At 41.7% G+C, this 19909-nt stretch overlaps 1 protein-coding gene across 5 annotated transcripts in view; it reads right to left on the bottom strand.

Moving 5' to 3' along the window:
- Positions 1-540: 540 nt before the first annotated feature.
- The window catches only part of PBX1 (PBX homeobox 1), a 155520-nt gene continuing 136151 nt past the window's right edge, over positions 541-19909 (bottom strand). For 4 of the 5 annotated variants that reach the window (XM_069737442.1, XM_069737440.1, XM_069737439.1 and 1 more), the window contains 4 exons: positions 16170-16241; positions 10170-10282; positions 8450-8539; positions 541-2325 (listed from right to left, as the gene is read on the bottom strand). In XM_069737442.1, coding sequence (XP_069593543.1) covers positions 2233-2325; positions 8450-8539; positions 10170-10282; positions 16170-16241 — 368 coding nt within the window. In that variant the 3' untranslated portion in view covers positions 541-2232. The remainder of the gene's footprint in view (positions 2326-8449; positions 8540-10169; positions 10283-16169; positions 16242-19909) is intronic. The other variant, XM_069737443.1, reaches the window with a different exon arrangement.

Below are 19909 nucleotides of genomic sequence, written 5' to 3'. Positions count from 1 at the left end.
ATGATGTACCTATTAAGGTTTAACTATTCCAACTTTTTTTCCAACATTTTTTTTTCATAATTTTTTTGCTTTTTATTTTATTTTTTTTTTAACTTTAGTTTACAAAATGGGTTTATCCGGCAGAATCTTTGAGTCTGCTTATTTAACCCCGATTCTGCCAGAGGGGCAAATAACAGCATATATGTCAGATTACTCTGGCTGTAAAGGGGGTCAGATATGGAAAATGCCCCCACCCTTTCCCCTGAAACAATCCCGAATTTGCCCCAAACCCTGTGCCCGCCCGCTTACCCATCCCTTAGAAAAAAAAAAATCAAAACAATAACTAAAAAGGTGCCCAACTACATTTATCTAGCATTGCGTTATAATTCACAAACGCGCGGTTAAAAAAAAAAAAAAAAAAAAAATTAAAATAAGAAAAAAAATATAAAATAAAATCACATGTAGGTAGTTTTGTTTTTTTTTGTGTTAAAACTAAGCAAGAAATATGAAAGACATAAAATAGAAATCATCAACCTATTTCCATGCTAAACGGGTGTGATCTCTGTAACAGGACTTTTTTTTTTTTTTTTTTAAGTTTTTTTTTTTTTCATCTTTTTTTTTTTAGTAATAAAGATTATTAAACCCAGGACAACTTTTTGGCTGTTTGATGTCTTTTGTTTTTCTTCTGTCTTTTTATCTTGTGTCTTTTTTTGTGTTTTCTTCAGAATATACAAGAACATCCAGCATCAAATGTTTATCTCAAATAGAACAATCGACGATACACAAGTTATGTGAAACCGCAGTGAATGTTAATAAAGCTGAGCACTTCCCTCTGTGTCCGTCTTTCCTCTGTGCGAGTACATGCGGATTTTTGGTATCAAACGTGGATTGATAACACCCCGTTTAGGTGCTTGTGGATAATTGCCAGACACGAAGATTATTCAGTAATGAAATGGAGGTCCAGAAACGTGACCGATATTAGGCAAAACAATTCATTGGGTCAAAAATCATAATTTACAAGATGTAAGAAGGTTTGAAGGTAGAAGCAGCCATAGTATCTTGGACGGATAAGTGTTGCGAAAAAGATCCAAGAAAATTCTGTTTATCATTTCTAGTGGACAAAAACAGAGTCAATGACTGGATATAATTAATATCCGGGTGGAGAAACTGGACGAAATTGACCACAGAACAGAATGTAGGTTTCACGTCCATCAATCCTTATGATTTTGCAATGTCCGTACGGTGGACTTCCATCTTCCCAAAAAGAGAGCAATGTCCAAATCCAAGATTACAAACCATGGACGGAGCTCTGGTTTGATAAAGCTTACGGATATATATATTTTTTTTGCACGGATACTATTTCGTTTTCCCCAAGTGAACTAGCACAAGATCTGCTTCTATGTTCGTAGAAGAACTACGGTCTGAAGAATAGCGCCAAGGTCATTTTAATGATATATGTAGCTGGAACTACTTCTGGTAGCAACACATCATGGAAACTTTATTCCAGTTTATTGTCTTTTAAAATGTACAGCCTTTGGTTAGTATACTTAATCCACGTACATTAAGGGTTTCCTCATGATCCTGTATCTCTAGTAAATTTTCTGAAGATGGTCTTTCTCTAAGCTAGAAACAAATTAACCAGAAGTTTGAAGGACAGAAGTCACCAAAGAATGGTTATACTGAAAAAAAACTCAAGGTCATGCGTATTGCAGTAACTATGGTTCAGTACTATATTCCAAAAGGATATCTTACTGCATGAGAAGACAATGAATGTCAGGATTTTTGGCCCTCACCCATAATTTAAGCGTTTTCAGAGGGGTAGATGCCAAACACAATTGCTAATTGTCCCATAATTCGTTATAGGTCTTCAGAAGCATTATTTGGGACCATTTAGACATGGCCGTTTGTGTGCATAGGTGCAGCCACATATAAATCAATAACCCAATTAATGTTTCATACACCGGTAGCTAGTTTTCTGCTCATCCCAAACTATAATAATAATAAAAAAAAAAAATAGTTTAATAAAAAAAAAAAGAAAATGTAAAGGCTACAACCTACAAAAACCGGAATCATTGATAGAAATGTAGGCATGGATTAAGGAGTCAATGTGAGTAATAATGAAGGGTTGGAGAGTTTCTAATGGATATGCCAAAAGAGGTTGCTTTGTTCGCTGCATTCCCACAGTGGCCATCTGGAGTGAGAGGGAAGAGATGGATTCTGGCTTTCAAGAGTAGAAATTCAGGAGCCGGCTGCTCAGTTGGAGGTATCAGAATGGACGCTGCCAGGTCCTTCCGTAGGGGAAGTCACAGACGAAGGGGTGGCCGCATCCTGCCACCCTCCGTTAGCCTAAAAAAAAAAAAATTAAAAAGTCAACGCTACAAGTATAAAACTAGAACTTTAACATACACCATCAGGACAATATTTAAACAGGAAAGTAAAGTAAGAAAGTTTTTTTTCCTACAGATAGATGTGTCAGGTACTGAAGCGCAGTCTCATTTAAGAGAATGGGATGAGTGATCACGCCCGGCAAAGCTCCATGTGCCCAGGTCAACAATGAAGGAGATGTGGTGCTCATAAGATCACTGTGGCCTCTCATTATACTGATCTGTAGAGGTCCGCCTTCCATCAAACAATCATGGTTTAAGCCAAGAATCTTAGAATTGATTGTTTTCCCGTTGGTGGTCTAAAAGATGCTCAACTTCTTTCTAGCTCCCAGTGGAACGATCTGTACATATGTTTTGGCTTCAGATGGGTACTAGAAGGTTGATTTTACTGCACGGGAAAAGAAGGACAAACGCAGGGGACTTCCACTGTATTGGTAATTATCAACAGGTCATCAAAAGCAGATCGGTGGGGGTCTAATCTGCAGGAATCAGCAGTGACACTATTTACTGTAGGTTATAACAGCTGAGCGGGGAAAAGTGCCGAGTGTCAGCCTATCGATAACAGATCGGTGGACATCCACCATTGTTATAGGTCATTGATGTCAATGTGGTGGAAAACTCCTTTAATCTGGATTGTGAGCATGCATATTTTAGCCAAAATATCAATGAGTACGTCACCTTTTTGGCCGGTAGCTAGCTGGCGTTGTGAAGATCGGGTAGAATGGGTTGTCATTATGTGGGGGGTGTACTTATATGCTGCTGGGAAGCCTGACTAACTGTACTGAAGTGACCAAGAGGCTGTTAGCCAACATGGCGCACTATACGGAACCTTCCAGAAGTCTTATTTAGGTGTGTGTGTATTTAGAATACCAAGCATCCCCTTCATGGATGATGTGAGCATGAACGTTCACCAGTATATTACACCTTCATCGCATAACATTGTGGCTTGTCAATTTAACAGAAGGTAAGGCTGTTATGTTTTGTGCGGTTTCAGGGGTTAAGTGTCTGCCTAAGAAGACAGCCAAGCAGGTGTAGGAAGCTTTATAGGCCATGCGATGCTCCCCAGGAAATCCAATATACGAAAAGCTCTTCACAGTGGAGGGAACGGGTCTTTAGTGCCACCTATTGGAGGGGAGTAATCCTATAAGGCAATATCGAACCTAAGAAGGGTCTTGCGGCATGATATAGCTGTATCCAAATGGAGATTCATCTTTGGCTTTATATCATGTTTTAAGGTTCTTGCAGCCCCCATCAGTGCAAAGTAGGACAGTGGCTGACTGGGTGAGAGGCATTCGACAGGGGCTCTAAAGGGCAAATATTCTTCCTAAGTAAAACCTGACTTTGTGCTTAATTGGAATTGTATCTGAACTGTTCTTCATCAATATCAAATAACGAATCTATCTTGGGCCTGCTGACTTAATTCAGATTCTGTAATGAGCTTTCCCATTTTATATATGCACAATGCATGCATCTTGTCCTCACGGAACCTTGAATCCAGCGAGCCTACACGGCTATCATGGCTTTATGAAAGGTGTGACCTCTCTCCTTAATGCTGCGTGTTTCTTGATTCAAGGACACAGCTTGCATTTCTGGATCCACCTCTAAGCAGAACCTGGCAGCCTTTTATTTCCCAGCCTATGATTTTGTGGCGGCCTTTCTGTAATCACAGTGGCCCGGTCTTGTCCCCTCCTCTCTAGCGGCCAATCTATCTCAGAACTGTAATTGCCATGTCACAAGATCATCTGTTCCTGTCCCTTCTGCGTCTCTTTAATGCACACAAATGACATTTTATGCTATGTGGGGTCATTGAGAACAAAGTAAGTGACGGCTAGGGACGGTAGAGAATGAGAAAGTATTCAAGAGTGTGACAAGTTGTTCTAGGTCATTCATATTTATATCCAACTTTGTGTGTTTCAGGGTCTGCAATTTACATATCGAGTAGCAATAATAGACCGGGGAACTAAAACCTTACACCCTGGCTACAAAACAACAGCAATCGGTGTAATACCTATTGACAGGAGAACTATTGACAGAAGATGAAAAATTAAAATTGTACATTCTTGTGAGAAGACCTCACTTATGGGGTCTGTGATCTCGGACCAGCACTCATTTTCAGAAAGGAAGGGTTTTGTTAACGTTCTCTTTCAGGACTAAGGACAGTAATGGTGTATTACGTAAGGTCCGCATTTAAGTTTCTCACAAAAGAAGTTATTACTGACTGAGAAGTTCTACATATATATCTATCTATCTAATATATAATTGTCTAAGGGTCACTTCCGTCTGTCACGGATATTCATTGGTCGCGGCCTCTGTCTGTCATGGAATCCAAGTCGCTGATTGGTCTCGCCAGCTGCCTGTCATGGCTGCAGAGACCAATCAGCGACGGCCACAGTCCAGCGGAAAAATGGCCGCTCCTTCCTCCCCGCAGTCAGTGCCCGCTCCGTACTCCCCTCCTGTCTGCACTCACACAGGGTTAATGGCAGCGTTGACCGCGGTGTAACGCACTCGGTTAACACTGCTATTAACCCTGTGTGACCAACTTTTTACTATTCATGATGCCTATGCAGCATGAATAGTAAAAAGATCTAATGTTAAAAATATTAAAAAAAATAAAAAATAGTTACACACTCAACTTCCTGAGCCCCCGGATCGAAGCGGACGGTTACCGATGCTCCTCGCGACGCCCCGGTGACCGCTCCATGCATTGCGGTCTCGCGAGATGACGTGCGGCTACGTCATCATCTCGCGAGACCGCAATGCACTCTTCAGACTGGAGCATCGGTAACCGGCCGCTTCGATCCGGGGGCTCCAGAAGGTGAGTATGTAACTATTTTTTATTTAAATTTTTTTTTTTTTTTTTTACAGGGATATGGTGCATACTACGTGACTGGCCAATATACGACGTGGCTGGGCAATATACTATGCAATATACTACGTGGCTGGGCAATATACTACGTGGCTGGGCAATATACTACGTGACTGGGCAATATACTACGTGACTGGCCAATATACTACGTGACTGGCCAATATACTACGTGACTGGCCAATATACTATGCAATATACTACGTGGCTGGGCAATATACTAAGTGACTGGGCAATATACTACGTGACTGGCCAATATACTACGTGGCTGGCCAATATACTACGCAATATACTACATGGCTGGGCAATATACTACGTGACTGGGCAATATACTACGTGACTGGGCAATATACTACGCAATATACTACGTGGCTGGGCAATATACTATGCAATATACTACGTGGCTGGGCAATATACTACGTGACTGGGCAATATACTACGTGACTGGCCAATATACTACGCAATATACTACATGGCTGGGCAATATACTACGTGACTGGGCAATATACTACGTGACTGGGCAATATACTACGCAATATATTACATGGCTGGGCAATATACTACGTGACTGGGCAATATACTACGTGGCTGGGCAATATACTACGTGACTGGCCAATATACTACGCAATATACTACGTGGCTGGGCAATATACTACGTGGACATACATATTCTAGAATACCCGATGCGTTAGAATCGGGCCACCATCTAAAATTACATATACATATACACACCCGCAACATACTGTACGTATTCTCCATATGGTCCCTAAACTTGTACCTTCCGTGCATTGTGCAGTTTTCCATGTTATGACACTTTTTCATTAATTATTATTTGGGGGTGTTTTTTATTGTTGGCATTTGCATATTGTTGCTTTATCTATCAGCAAATATCTAGCTCACGGCTTTCAATCCATTTCCCATCTCTCCATACACGTTTGGTTGGGCTAAAGCCCACCATACAAAGACTAATACCATCCGGACCCGCCAATATCTAAACGTTCTTATAGGGGCCACGCCGACTGATTGTTGGGAGAGATGTCAAAGAGGCATGTCTGATTTCAGACTGCCAATCACTGTTCTCCCTGAGATAAGTCAACAGGCAGAGATGTCCATCGGTGGCTTCCAAAAGAAAACACAGGAGTTCTCTACTGATTGAGGGACTGAGGTTCAATATTCCTGATGCTTTTTATTCTCTCCTAACATTGTCTTTTGGTGGAATAGTGGGGAGGCCCCTCGAAATAAGTGCATAAGGCGATATGAGAAACTTTAAGCATAGGTTTTGTTTTGAAGGATGACATGAAATCTTGAAGGTCCCCATTGGCCGAAAATGAATTTTGTCGACTTTAACAGCAAGGATAACACATGCAAAAAAATACCCAGATGTCAGACTGCCCCATTAATGCTAACAGTCTTCAGATCCATTCGATTAAAAACGGTCCATATCTGCCGATGTGGGTGCGACCCTCTGACAAGCTCATGGTTAGGGGCTCCCCGACCATCGTGGATATTGAATTAAACACTAACCTTTTTGATATCCCGAGTGTCCGGCAGCGGTTTACACCCATCCTCGGCCGAGCTGCCAGCGATTGTGTATGGGGGGGAGGGTGGGTGTTTTACGAGATTGGTCAACAACTACTAGGGAGTATGGGCATCTTTATTCACTATATTGCAACATGGTGGTGGGGTAAATTAAATTAAGTCACAGTTTCAATTCAGACTTTGATTCATTTTATGCCATTTATGTCAAATGTATACCACATCATAGCAACAAATAAGAATTAGCAGCCAAAACTGGAGGAGGAAAGAAGGTCACTGAAGCCTAGTGATCACATTTGTGCACTTCCAGATTATTTTCTATCAACAAAAAAAATAATTGTATCCATGATTTCTTTGTGCATTTACGGGCGAAATGATTGCATTTGGCGGGGGTGGGGTGGGTTGTGGGAGCTGGGGAGAAATGATCTGACCTGTTATTTCTTTCTGGAACAATCACCATTATCCGTACAACTGCAGCGAGTAAATGGTGATCACAGGGAAGGACTCATTATGGAGAGTAGAAGGGATAGATTTTGCTACAATAGAAAGGTTGTTTGTTTTTTTGCTCCTGAATGCTTTATTTAGGTAATTGGTCATTTTTTTTCCCTGTTATTAAGAAACGTTTGCCGTTTCACGCGATCTCTGAATTAAAATGGTCTCCGATAACAAATGGAATGAATCAATAGCTGCTTCTGGAGCGCTCTGCTTATTGCGGATGTCACACGCCTCGCACGCTCTGATGCAAATGTGCGGAGAGCGCCTCATGGTGTGAAATGTGTATAATTAAATAGCAGGTCGTTACGGCAGAGATACAGCGCAGTGCAAACATTCTCCGCCAAGCAAATGCAACGCCGAAAATAACAAAACAATTGTATACCTATGCGAGCCTGCGGCTCTCCCCTCCCACGGCACAGTGGGCATCTTGTGTTATTTCTGTGTTTGTGTCGGATCTCACCCCCTCCTCCATTCCTCTGTCACGGCCTTTGGATGGTGGATGGCTGATCTGAGAAATGTATTTGGATTGCTGTCCCAAATCTGCAGCCGCTCTCCCTGTGTCTGTCTTATTGATTTCACTCCATACGACACGGCTTGTCGCTATGAATTTACATGTCATTCCCAGCCGCAAGCACTGCCAGGAATGTTTGCTCCTCTCTGCCGCCCTCCAACAAACACACAAATACGTCCGTGCATGTATGTCTGCGGCTCCGAACTGCTGCATGAGAGCGCTGTAATAATGGCTTATTGCAAAATATAGCGCGTGTAGAGGGCAGTTCAGTTGGGTTGTCATAGTCTCCGTCTTCGGGTCTGGAGATTCATTCTTCCATACTTCGGCCCCACCTTCCAAATGGACACATGTCTGCTTAGCACAGAACTGGTTAACACAGCTGGATCCCACCCTTGTTCCGCTGTGGCCGTGCTACGTGTCACCTGTTTGGCGCTTTCCCTCGGCTGACTGTAAGTGGCCGCAGGTGGCACAAGGAAGTTGATTGCGTGTGACAGGCTTGGGCTCCAGCTGCCTACATCGAGCATCATTTGTGGGTAGAGCGCTGGCCGCTGGCTTCACCGGCACAGAGCAGAATAGGTGACCATGAAAGGGAGAGAAGTGTGCGCAATGTGGCAGTCAGGGCCCTGTGGACTTGAAATAATTGGGAAACAGACAGGGAAAACAAGAGGTTTCTTTGCTTACACTGATGCCCTGCGGACTGTACATCTGATTCGCTGACAGAGTCTCACTGTATCCGCCTGTCTGACTGATAACATGGCGAAGGGTATCCACCTGGAAGACAGACAATACTAATGGTGAGAGGGCACCATGACACGATGAGGACAGAGACAGGACACAAAGAGGAACATACAGGAAAAAAAAAGAAGAACATCGAAAGGATAAAGTGTGAAATACATGACACATGATAAGGAAAGGGAAACAAGGAATCCAGCCATTGAGGGGAAGAGAGAGGAAAGGTAAAGTCACAGGAAACATACAGAAAGTCAGAAGTAAGGGGAAAAGAAAGAAAACAAAACCAGCAAAAAACTATTAAACATCTAAAAAAGCAAAAAACAAAACAATGTATGTATATGCTGAAACCAAGGAACAGAATATAACTGCTTAAAATAATGAAGGGGAAACCAAAATATTTTCATTCGTCCTCTGTAAGCAGCCAACAGCAGCAACCAGTCTGTCAGACCCTATCAAACGGGCAATATATGTGAATGCAGCAGTAATGAAAGCAGTTAGTAGATACAATTTGGGAATCGAGGTGTAATTTTTACATATTCTTGTAAAAAAAAAAAAAAAAAATTCTGTTCAATTTTAGATGTGCAATAATTCTAGAACCATCAGATTATTAATAGTTTTATCCAGGAGACGAACTCTCAAGAAAGCAGTTCACTACATTTAGAAGAGTTCTGCATCCATCAAGAAATTTACGTCAAATTGCATAGGTCTGAGCGCACAAACAATCAGAGTGACATCGGATCGAAAGACAACCAATCTCCAAACATCACGATAACTCACACCCAAAGAGCCCACCATTTTATTATTTACAACCCACTTTGGTTTTACATCTGGATATATTTGGTCTCAGTCTTCTGTAACATAGTAGCGCCAGGAAGGCTCGGTTTTCGCCACAGTCGCTTGAGTGTATAATGGAAAGCCACACATCTATCAGTCACATGGCGCTTTAAATCAATATTGGACGTTGGTGTTACGCTATGGTGTGCGACACTTTGCCGGGAGGATTATTGCTACAGGCTATGCTAGTCCTCCTGTCAAATATAATGAAACTTGCCCCAGAACCTAAAGACCCCAATACACAGATAAAAGGCAGTCCCACGAAAATTGGATGAGCAACCATCTGACATGTACGAAAGGCCTCTTAAATCTCCACTGACAAAAATCAGACCGTTCAAATGCCTGATCCTTTTGTTTTCAGGGGATATAAGCCACTGACATAGTTGTCTGGATGTGGCTTTCTCCCCTCTGCCTACTGAAAACATGATCAAGACAGAAGATCGAAATGACAAACGTTGGCCATAAACCCGAGCTGTTGGCCAGCAGGTTTATTGTTCTATTCCAATCACATCTCATCCTGTATCAGGGATTTTGGACTTGCCCCAAATTGCCTTTGGACTTCCCACGGAACAATCTCTAAACGTTTGGTTGCCAGAGTACACCACCAACATTAGCTTTGGCCAGGTCACAAGACCATCATTTTCTTTATACTGTATCTTTGAGAATGTGGTAAACACCATTATCCACTATCTATCTTTATAAAGAAGTGTATTTTTTTGCCGCTATGTTTTTATATCCAGAAGCTTATGATAGAAAACCCCAACAGTCGACAACTTCCTTCATAAACCATTACGTCACCAATGGCTTTGTTCCCAAATCATCTGAAGGTCCCTACCTGTGACTGTACGTTGGCTCCAACCTGGGCACCTTGGTAAGAATCTCCATTGAGAGACTGCACGCTCATGAACAAATCTCCAGAGTTTGACATGTTAAAAGAACTGGAAGAACCTGGAAAGGAAAGAGTGAGGCACCTGAATCAAAGAAAGAAGGAAGTTCAAACCCCGGAGAGGAGGTCTGACATGCATAGTTATATGGTGAGACAGGCAGATGAGGAGGCTGAACAGAGTTAGTACAAGGGATAAAGATTCAATAATTAAAAGGGAAAATTAGGAGGAGAGAAACGATATCTGCAGGTTTACGAAAGAAAGGAACGAGTGAAGACAGCCCATGTTTAGTATGAGGAGGATAAGTAATTATTCTTGTGATCTGATATGGGTTAGTAGGGAGGATTTGTTCACTGAATTTGCATCACATGGAGGTGAACAGGTTTGGTTTTCTGTGCCCAAGAATTAGACAAGCCATTTACTGTATACTGCCCTGTCTCATGTCATGAGAGTAACAAATAAATCATTAGACATTAAACTTGTAGAAAAACCTTATTGAATCAGAATTTAATCAAGTAATACAATTTAGTAACTGATAAAACAATGTAATAAAGGCCAAAAGGATCTAAAGGCTACAGCACTGGAAACATTTTTTTACTTAAATGCATGTATTTGGAGCTAAAAATCAGTTTTTCCAATTGTGATTTGCTGAAAATGTTGCACTGTTTGCTGTATGGAACCTCTGTATTATTTTGTTTAAATGGGTTAACTGAGAATCCGTCAGTAAGCTCACACTGATGGGAGCATTGGAAACCATTATTTTATTTATTTATTTTTAATTCCTCTAAGCTGATTTATGACCATAAATGACATTAAAGTAAATATGTGGTGGAAAAAAAAAGCCTATAGAAACCCAATGGTGCAAAATCTAACAAAACACAATTGCACGTACAGAAATAAATGCATTTCCGTAGTTAAAGGGTGGTGTCTACCTTTGGGGGACAATTTTTGGGGGGACTAGGACATAGGCATGTAAGTATTAGGTGAGTGTTCGAATCCAAATTGTGAACTCTATAAGCCCACTTAAAATCCGCTCTACATTAGACCTCCACCAATCAGATATTGATGACCCATTATAAGAATATTAAAGTCACAGAGGACCCCTTTAATTTACACAATATGAGCGCTAAATGTACTAGTAACTAGTCATGAGCAAACGTGCTGGGATAAGGCATTATTCAAGCATGCTCATGTGCTAACTGAGTGACTTCATCGTGCTCGAAAAATATGTTCCGAGTCCCCGCGGCTGCATTTCTCGCGGATATTCGACAGCCGCAACACATGCAGGGATGGCCTGTTTTGTAGCCGCGAGACATGCAGCCATGGGGACACAAACATATGCATGCTCAGATAACACCTTATCCCAGCACGTTCGCTCATCACTAGTAGTAACATGTTCTAGAAAAATGAATTTAACTCTAAAAATTTTCAATTTGGGGAGGTGGATTCTAGAAATTGAAATCCCCTGGGCAATACTTGTGTTTTACCATGTGAAAATAAAAAGCCCCTAGCAACATTTGCGTGAAATACAGCCTACATTTAAGTGCGGACAGCCACCATGGACGACAATATCCTATACAATATACCATCCCGTTAGAGGCTTTACTAGCTATCCGATGTCCTTATACAATATAGATTGACTGATTTTTTTTGCTGCTCTTCCAGAATCTCCTCAGTCCTTTTTAAAAGGGTTGTAAATGATTAAAAATCACATACATCGGTTGGGTTGGGTTTTGTCAGGACCACAGAACTGAATGAGACCGAGCTGTAAGGGTATGTTCACACGTTCCTGATTTCCATCCTTTTTTTCAGGACTAAAAACCGCAGCTCTTTGCAGAAAACGCAGGTCCTTTTTTGGTGCTTTTTTGGTGCGTTTTTTGGTGCGTTTTTTGATGCGTTTTTTGATGCAGTTTTCTATGCAGAGTCTGTTTTCTAGGGAGTTTTTTAGGGTTAAAATGGCTGAAAATACCCTAACCCTACCCCTATTCTAACCTTAGTGGAAAAAAAAAAAAATTCTTAATTTTTTTATTGTCCCTACCTATGGGGGTGACAAAGGGGGGGGGGGGGGGTGTCATTTACTATTTTTTTTATTTTGATCACTGAGATATAACCTATCTCAGTGATCAAAATGCACTTTTGAACGAATCTGCCGCCCGGCAGATTCGGCGATTCGGCGGGCGCACTGCGCATGCGCCCGCCATTTTGCAAGATGGCGGCGCCCAGGGAGAAGACGGCCGGACGGACACCGGGAGGCCGGGTAAGTATAAGGGGGGGAGATTAGGACACGGGGGGGCATCGGAGCACGGGGGGGGGGGGCATCGGAGCATGGGGGGGTGGGATCGGGGCAGCCACACTCCGCCCACGCACTTCCGCCCGCTTCCCCGCACTTCCTGCTGCAGCGGTTCGGCACCACAAACCGCAATAAAACCCGCAGATATATTTTTGATCTGCGGGTTTTACTGCGGGTTTGACCTCACAATGGAGGTCAATGGGTGCAGAACCGCTGCGGCTCCGAAAAAAGAAGTGACATGGTACTTCTTTTTTCCCGCAGCTATTCAGCGCGGCTTTTTTTCTGAATTTCAGGATCGTGTGCACAGTGGTTCCTGTTTTCCATAGGGTACATTGTACTGTACCCTGCATGGAAAACAGCTGCTGAACCGCAGAAAAAAACGCACTGTGTGAACATGGCCTAAGGGTATGTGCACACGATGCAGATTTAGTGCAGAATTGGTGCAGAACTGCTGCAGATTTTTCTGCTGCAGAAACGCAGCAGAACTGCACTGTGATTTACAGTACAATGTTAATCAATGTGAAAAAAAAAGCTGTGCACATGGTGCAGAAAAATCTGCGCAGAAACGCTGCAGATTTCAAAGAAGTGCACGTCACTTCTTTTGTGCAGTTCTGCAGCGTTTCTGCAGCAGATTTTTCTGCACCTTGTGCACAGCTTTTTTTTTCACATTGATTTACATTGTACTGCACAGAAACTGCATCAAATCTGCAGATTTAGTGCAGAAAATTCTGCACCACATTTCCTACGTGTGCACATAGCCTAATACTTCACATGACCTGGAGACAGGTGTGGCGCTGTTTTAGAACAATTGAAGCCATATATTTTTCTGATTCAACTTTTATTTAGGGTTTTGTTTAAAAGGAGGGAAAAAGGGTAATTTAAAAACCACAGCAATTCCACTGCTAGATTTCTGGTACTGATGCACTCACATTAAATTATTGATGACATGATAGCTTTATGTGAATGTGTCCGTATGATTACAGCAATTACCAAATTGATAACGTTTTAGGCCTGGTTTTCTTTTTTTATAGATGCACGATAAAAACAATTAAAAGTATTTTTTTATGCACCTTTAAAAGTACGGAAATAATTCAAATTTATCAGTTGGGCGGTCTGTGTGCGGGTGGGATGTTTTCTTTAATTCCACTTGGTACATTATGAATATATATATATATATATATATATATATATATATATATATATATATATATATATATATATATATATATACATACACACACACACATATATACAAAAGCATACATAACACTGCTCAAAAAAATAAAGGAAACACTTGAACAACAGAATATGACTCCAAGTAAATCAAACTTCTGTGAAATCAAACTGTCCACTTAGGAAGCAACACTGTTTGACAATCAATTTCACATGCTGATGTGCAAATGGAATAGACAACAGATGGAAATTATTGGCAATTATCAGGGCACACTCAAAAGAGTGGTACTGCAGGTGGGGACCACAGACCACATCTCAGTACCAATGCTTTCTGGCTGATGTTTTCGTCATTTTTAAATGTTGGTTGTGCTTTCACACTCGTGGTAGCATGAGATGGACTCTACAACCCACACAAGTGGCTCAGGTAGCGCAGCTCATCCAGGATGGCACATCAATGCGAGCTGTGGCAAGAAGGTTTGCTGTGTCTGCCAGCGTAGTTTCCAGAGCTGGAGGTGCTACCAGGAGACAGGCCAGTACACCAGGAGACGTGGAGGGGGCCGTAGGAGGGAAACAACCCAGCAGCAGAACCGCTACCTCAGTCTTTGTGCAAAGAGGAACAGGAGGAGCACTACCAGTGCCCTGTAAAATGACCAGCAGGCCACAACTGTGCAAGTGTCTGCACAAATGGTTAGAAACCGATTCCATAAGGATGGTCTGAGTGCCCGACATCCACAGATGGGGGTTGTGCTCACAGCCCAACACTGTGCAGGACGCTTGATATTTGCCACAGAACACCAGGATTGGCAAAATCGCCACAGGCGCCCTGTGCTCTTCACAGATGAAAACAGGTTTACACGGAGCACATGTGACAGACGTGACAGAGTCTGGAGACGCCGTGGAGAGCGATCTGCTGCCTGCAACATCCTTCAGCATGACCGGTTTGATAGTGGGTCAGTAATGGTGTGGGGTGGCATTTCTTTGGAGGGCCGCACAGCCCTCTATGTGCTCGCCAGAGGTAGACTGACTGCCATTAGGTACCGAGACGAAATCCTCAGACCCCTTGTGATACCATATGCTGGTGCGCTTGGCCCTGGGTTCCTCCTAATGCAGCACAATGAAAGAACTCATGTGGCTGGAGTGTGTCAGCTGTTCCTGCAAGATGAAGGCATTGAAGCTATGGACTGGCCCGCCCATTCACCAGACCTGAATCCGACTGAACACATCTGGGACTTCATGTCTCGCACCATCCACCAACGTCACATTGCACCACAGACTGTCAAGGAGTTGGTGGATGCTTTAGTCCAGGTCTGGGAGGAGATCCCTCAGGAGACCATCCGCCGCCTCATCAGGAGCATGCCCAGGCGTTGTAGGGAGATCATACAGGCACTTGGAGGCCACACACACTACTGAGCATCATTTCCTTGTCTTGAGGCATTTCCACTGAAGTTGGATCAGCCTGTAACTTCATTTTCGACTGATTTTGAGCATCATTCCAACTCCAGACCTCCGTGGGATATTAGCTGTGATTTACGTTGGTCATTTTTAGGTTTTATTGTTCTCAACACATTCCACTATGTAATGAATAAAGATTTACAACTGGAATATTTAATTCAGTGATATCTAGGATGTGGGATTTTAGTGTTCCCTTTATTTTTTTTCAGCAGTGTATATATATATATTACACATATATACACACACACACACATACACACACACACACTTTTAAGCCTTAGGCTGTCGTCACACTAGCAGTATTTGGTCAGTATTTTACATCAGTATTTGTAAGCCAAAACCAGGAGTGGGTGATAAATGCAGAAGTGGTGCATATGTTTCTATTATACTTTTCCTATAATTATTCCACTCCTGGTTTTGGCTTACAAATACTGATGTAAAATACTGACCAAATACTGATAGTGTGACGGCAGCCTTACAAAAGAACTACAGCTAGTATCGACTCATAAGAGTAAACCAAAGATCAGGATTATATATTTATTCGAAAAGCAGTAAAGTGGGCGTAAATGCGGTATTAATTCTGCTTTCACTAGCCATTATACATGTGCACTGGTCCTATGGACAGGACTTGTACAGTGTTGCACATGGTTGTAGCATAGCACACTGCTATGGTAAAGTTACAGATCGGATGTGCAGTCACAGCACATACTACAGTATGGTTAGTAAAATCTTACACTTTGACTGATTATATATTATTACTGCCCACACAAAGGTAAAAGAGGCAGTGACAATTATGGAGTCTGTGGGCGAGCATGACTGTACGTGGACCTGTTTTATTTCTAACCACCATAGATGGGTATCCTCCTAATACCAAGGCTGAAGAATGGACCAAGACAAATGGATGTAAAGAGCAAACTGATGACAACCATCTAAAATAAAATAAAAATTTTTAACACCAACCAATCGTTGATACCACAAAACCACAAGACTGTAGCCAAAGTCACGTGCACGCGTCCGGAGGACCATGCGTACTAACCGAGGTTCTGTGGTGACAGGAACTGCATTTTGTTTTGTGGTGCCACTGCCCCGCGTTCCGTCTGTTTGCTTCCTGAATGAAACACAATACAAAACCAGCAATTTCAAGGATATCAGCCCTTAGCTTGTCATTGGCATACAGAGAAGCATTTAACTGCAGGGTTAGCGAGCAATGTGTGCAGCTGGAGACTGGTTGACCACATGGCTTTACGTGTACCGTCTGTGATCTACAGTCAGTGTAAATTAGGAGAGACACGGGCGAGACATGTTAATCCTATCCTAGCTCTCTAGGAGCGACCCGTGGTTACATCATAGCTTCACATAGCAGAAGGTCAACAAGAACTGGAAGTACAAATGCTGTATTTTCATAACGAAGAGGTAATGTGGGAGTACGTTATATAGAAAGAAAAAAAATATAAGTGTTCCTGCATAAAGGACTTAAATAATTCCCATTTTTAGAACTTTACTAGTTTAGAATTATTTTTCTTTTTAATCTAAATGGGTTACAAAAAACAATGCATGGAAATGTGGGTTGCGCAAAGCCACGTATTTCCAAACCAGGCTTTGGGACGTGCTGATGCAAGATGGACCAGACAGTTCCCGAGGAAACAGTTGAATGCCTGGCAAGTATCGTACAAATAACCTATTGATCAGTATCACGATACTGGCCGGGCATATAATGGCTGCCTTGACAGCTATGCCATCCAGTGTATACAAGTGGCTCACAATCAATGCCAAAATGAACAGAAATGCACAACACCCCTAAACGGGTTGTTCAAGAGTGCAAACCTGGCAGGTACATTCAAAGTACTAATAAAAAAAAATATATATTTCACTCAAAATTACATAGTTTTTCTTTTTTAAATCAAAATCATCCATCTGGCTCATGCATTTTGATTTCCTCGCGTGCTTGAGTTTGTCTACAAGCACAGAGCCCTGAACTTAACTTCCAATAACATATTGCGACTGCTCTCCACTTATCCCTAGCACCTACCCAGCACCCCTCTGTGATCACGTTGGGTCTACGGGACGTCTGGGCTCATTCGCTTATAATCTCAACGCATGCGCGGTATCTTAGTGTTGCTCATGCACGGTGACAATCACAGCTGCATCCTGACCGTGGACTTGGCATGAATGCTGATAACATATACAAGGGAAAAGGGAATAATGCAGCCAAGATCAAGTGTCGGATGTACAGAACAGGACCTTGGATGAGAAAAGTAGAGGAAATTGAGTCACATGATCCACACCTCATTCAGATATCTGTGAGACAAAATAAAAAAGTAGGGGGAAAAAAATCTGTGTGATGTACCAAGTATAAAAGGAAATGGTAAAAAAAAGGATCGCCTCTACAAAAGTATCAACCCTTCTAATTCATCATGCCTTAGACTTCTTTCCTTGGGTATCAAAGTCATCAAGCTATGCCAAAATCAGTGGGCTGGGATGACTTTTCAATAGCTAAAAAAGCCAACTAAAAAGAGAGTGAAAGATCGTAGACTATACATTTTCAACTGTGGCAATTGTTCTTCATCATAATCGCCAAGTATGAGGTTCAGACATGGGAGGATCATACTAGAGTCAATTTCTACAAACACTTAATTTACAATTAATGCACAAATGTAGATTGGTGGTACCTGGTTAGGAACAACCAATAACTTCCTAAACTTCTTTTTGGATGCGTGCTACAGCCAAATATAAACAGGGGAACTATGATATGAAAAGTGACTGGGCCTCGCTCTTCAAACGTTACACACCTACGAGTTATTTCTCTTTTTTCTTCAGACGGGCCTCTCATCTTGCATCTCCAGGTGGTAAACTTAACGTTGGAGAGTGCCATATTAATAAAGGATTTTGAGTCACTGGCTGATGCATGTGACAGTAAAAGGAATAATCCTTTCAAATCTTATTGTTGGAAAACTCTAGCGGGTCTTTATTCTACTGACTTTCATCACTGGAGTTCTGTAAAGTTTTATTCAAAAACATATGTGTCAAAGATCTTGTGATGTAGAAAAATCAAAGCTATGCAGGCAATTGTCGCGACTAATGTGTCCCCTACTGGAAAGAAAACTTTTTCCAGCTACTTTATTTTTAATCTTTATTGGATTTTCTAGTTTCGCAATTTTTTACTTTATCAGTTAACTTAGCACAAACATAATTTATCTTCAACTGGATAGATCTCAATATCGGATTTCCCCATTATCAAGTCAATGCATAACATTTAGTCTGATTTTAGGAACATGCGTTAACTCTAGCATGTGGTGGAAGGGAGTGTAGTACCATGCAGAAACCAACATAAAGGGAGAAACATGGAAAACTCAAAACATGTTCAGACATAAATCCATAGTCAGATATGATGGCACAAAGAAACAACATTTAACAAAGCATGTGAAAATGGTGTACATATACTCTACTAATACATACAAGCTTTAAGAAAGCTTTATTGCTTTACATTGTCCTCTATGACAATAACAATGCGTTATAAAATGGATAAAAGTGTAATAAATACCATAATAATGCTGATCGTAAACAAAAACTAAAGCATGTAAGAGAGAGCCCTGCACATATAAATACTTAAGAAAAAACTGGAGGTTGGCCTTCTTTAACCTCTGGCAACCGAGTGTCGTTGCCAGAGGAAGCAAAGTCTTAAATGCGTACTTTAACAAGGACCTGTCACCAGGTAAATAGTATTCAGTGTTTGCTTTTATTTTGTCCTAGCAGCTCCTGAATATAACATAATTAATAAATATATATATAACCTGTGACATGAAACTATTAGTGATGAGCGAGTAGACTCGTTGCTCGGGTTTTCCCGAGCACGCTCGGGTGACCTCTGAGTATTTGTTAGAATTTTGAGATTTAGTTTTCATCCCCGCAGCTCAATGATTTACAGCTACTAGACAGCTTGAATACATGTGGGGATTCCCTAGCAACCAAGCAACCCCCACATGTACTTAGGCTGGCTAGTAGCTGTAAATCATTCAGCAACGAGTATACTCGCTCATCACTAGAAACAATCCTTCCGCAACCTCACCTTTAAAGTGGGGGGCGATACGAAGCGCAATATGGACTTAGATACTGGTCTAGATGAGAGGTTAAGGAATTGCTCACCTTTTGGGGATGTTTTACCCACAACTGAGGAATCCAGGTGAGAGTTGCTGCAGTACCCTCAGGTCGGAAATTGCGACGATGCAAAACAATCGGTGGATAGGAATTGTAGTCTGCACTGATAAGCTAGAGTCAAGAAATCCAGAGGACGGGATCAGGGATTAGATCATGAGGTTCATTCTCAACACATTTGTGGTTCTCTTGATGAAGAAGTTGGTTCAACTTTAAAGCGCGTTGAGAATAAACCGCATGATCTAATACATCAAGTTCTCGGGATTTCTGGAATCTAGTACAGCAGTGCAGACTACTACTCCAACACTTCACCAATTGTACAACCTCACCTTAGTAGCAGAGATTGGCTGTTCCTCACCCAGTGTTAGGACTCCTGCATGGTGGTTTCTTTTTCTATTAATGGCCATGCTTCAATTTACATAAGAAAATGATATGGTATGCACATACACTTGGCTGTAATCTTTAAGAGGACCTTTCGTCACTTTTTTCATGTTGAGCTGGACACAGGATGTAAGAGTGGCTGAAGCAGAATAAACTTTTTTTTTTTTATTTTGTCCCTACTTTGCGTACATATTAGCATTCAAAATATTTGACACCTAATGAGTTAACTTTTGCTAAGTCCAA

Source organism: Ranitomeya imitator, chromosome 8 (genome assembly GCF_032444005.1).
Source record: "Ranitomeya imitator isolate aRanImi1 chromosome 8, aRanImi1.pri, whole genome shotgun sequence".
Taxonomy (NCBI): domain Eukaryota; kingdom Metazoa; phylum Chordata; class Amphibia; order Anura; family Dendrobatidae; genus Ranitomeya; species Ranitomeya imitator.
The sequence above is the reverse complement of the archived record's forward strand: the minus strand, read 5'-3'. Positions and strand labels throughout refer to the sequence as shown.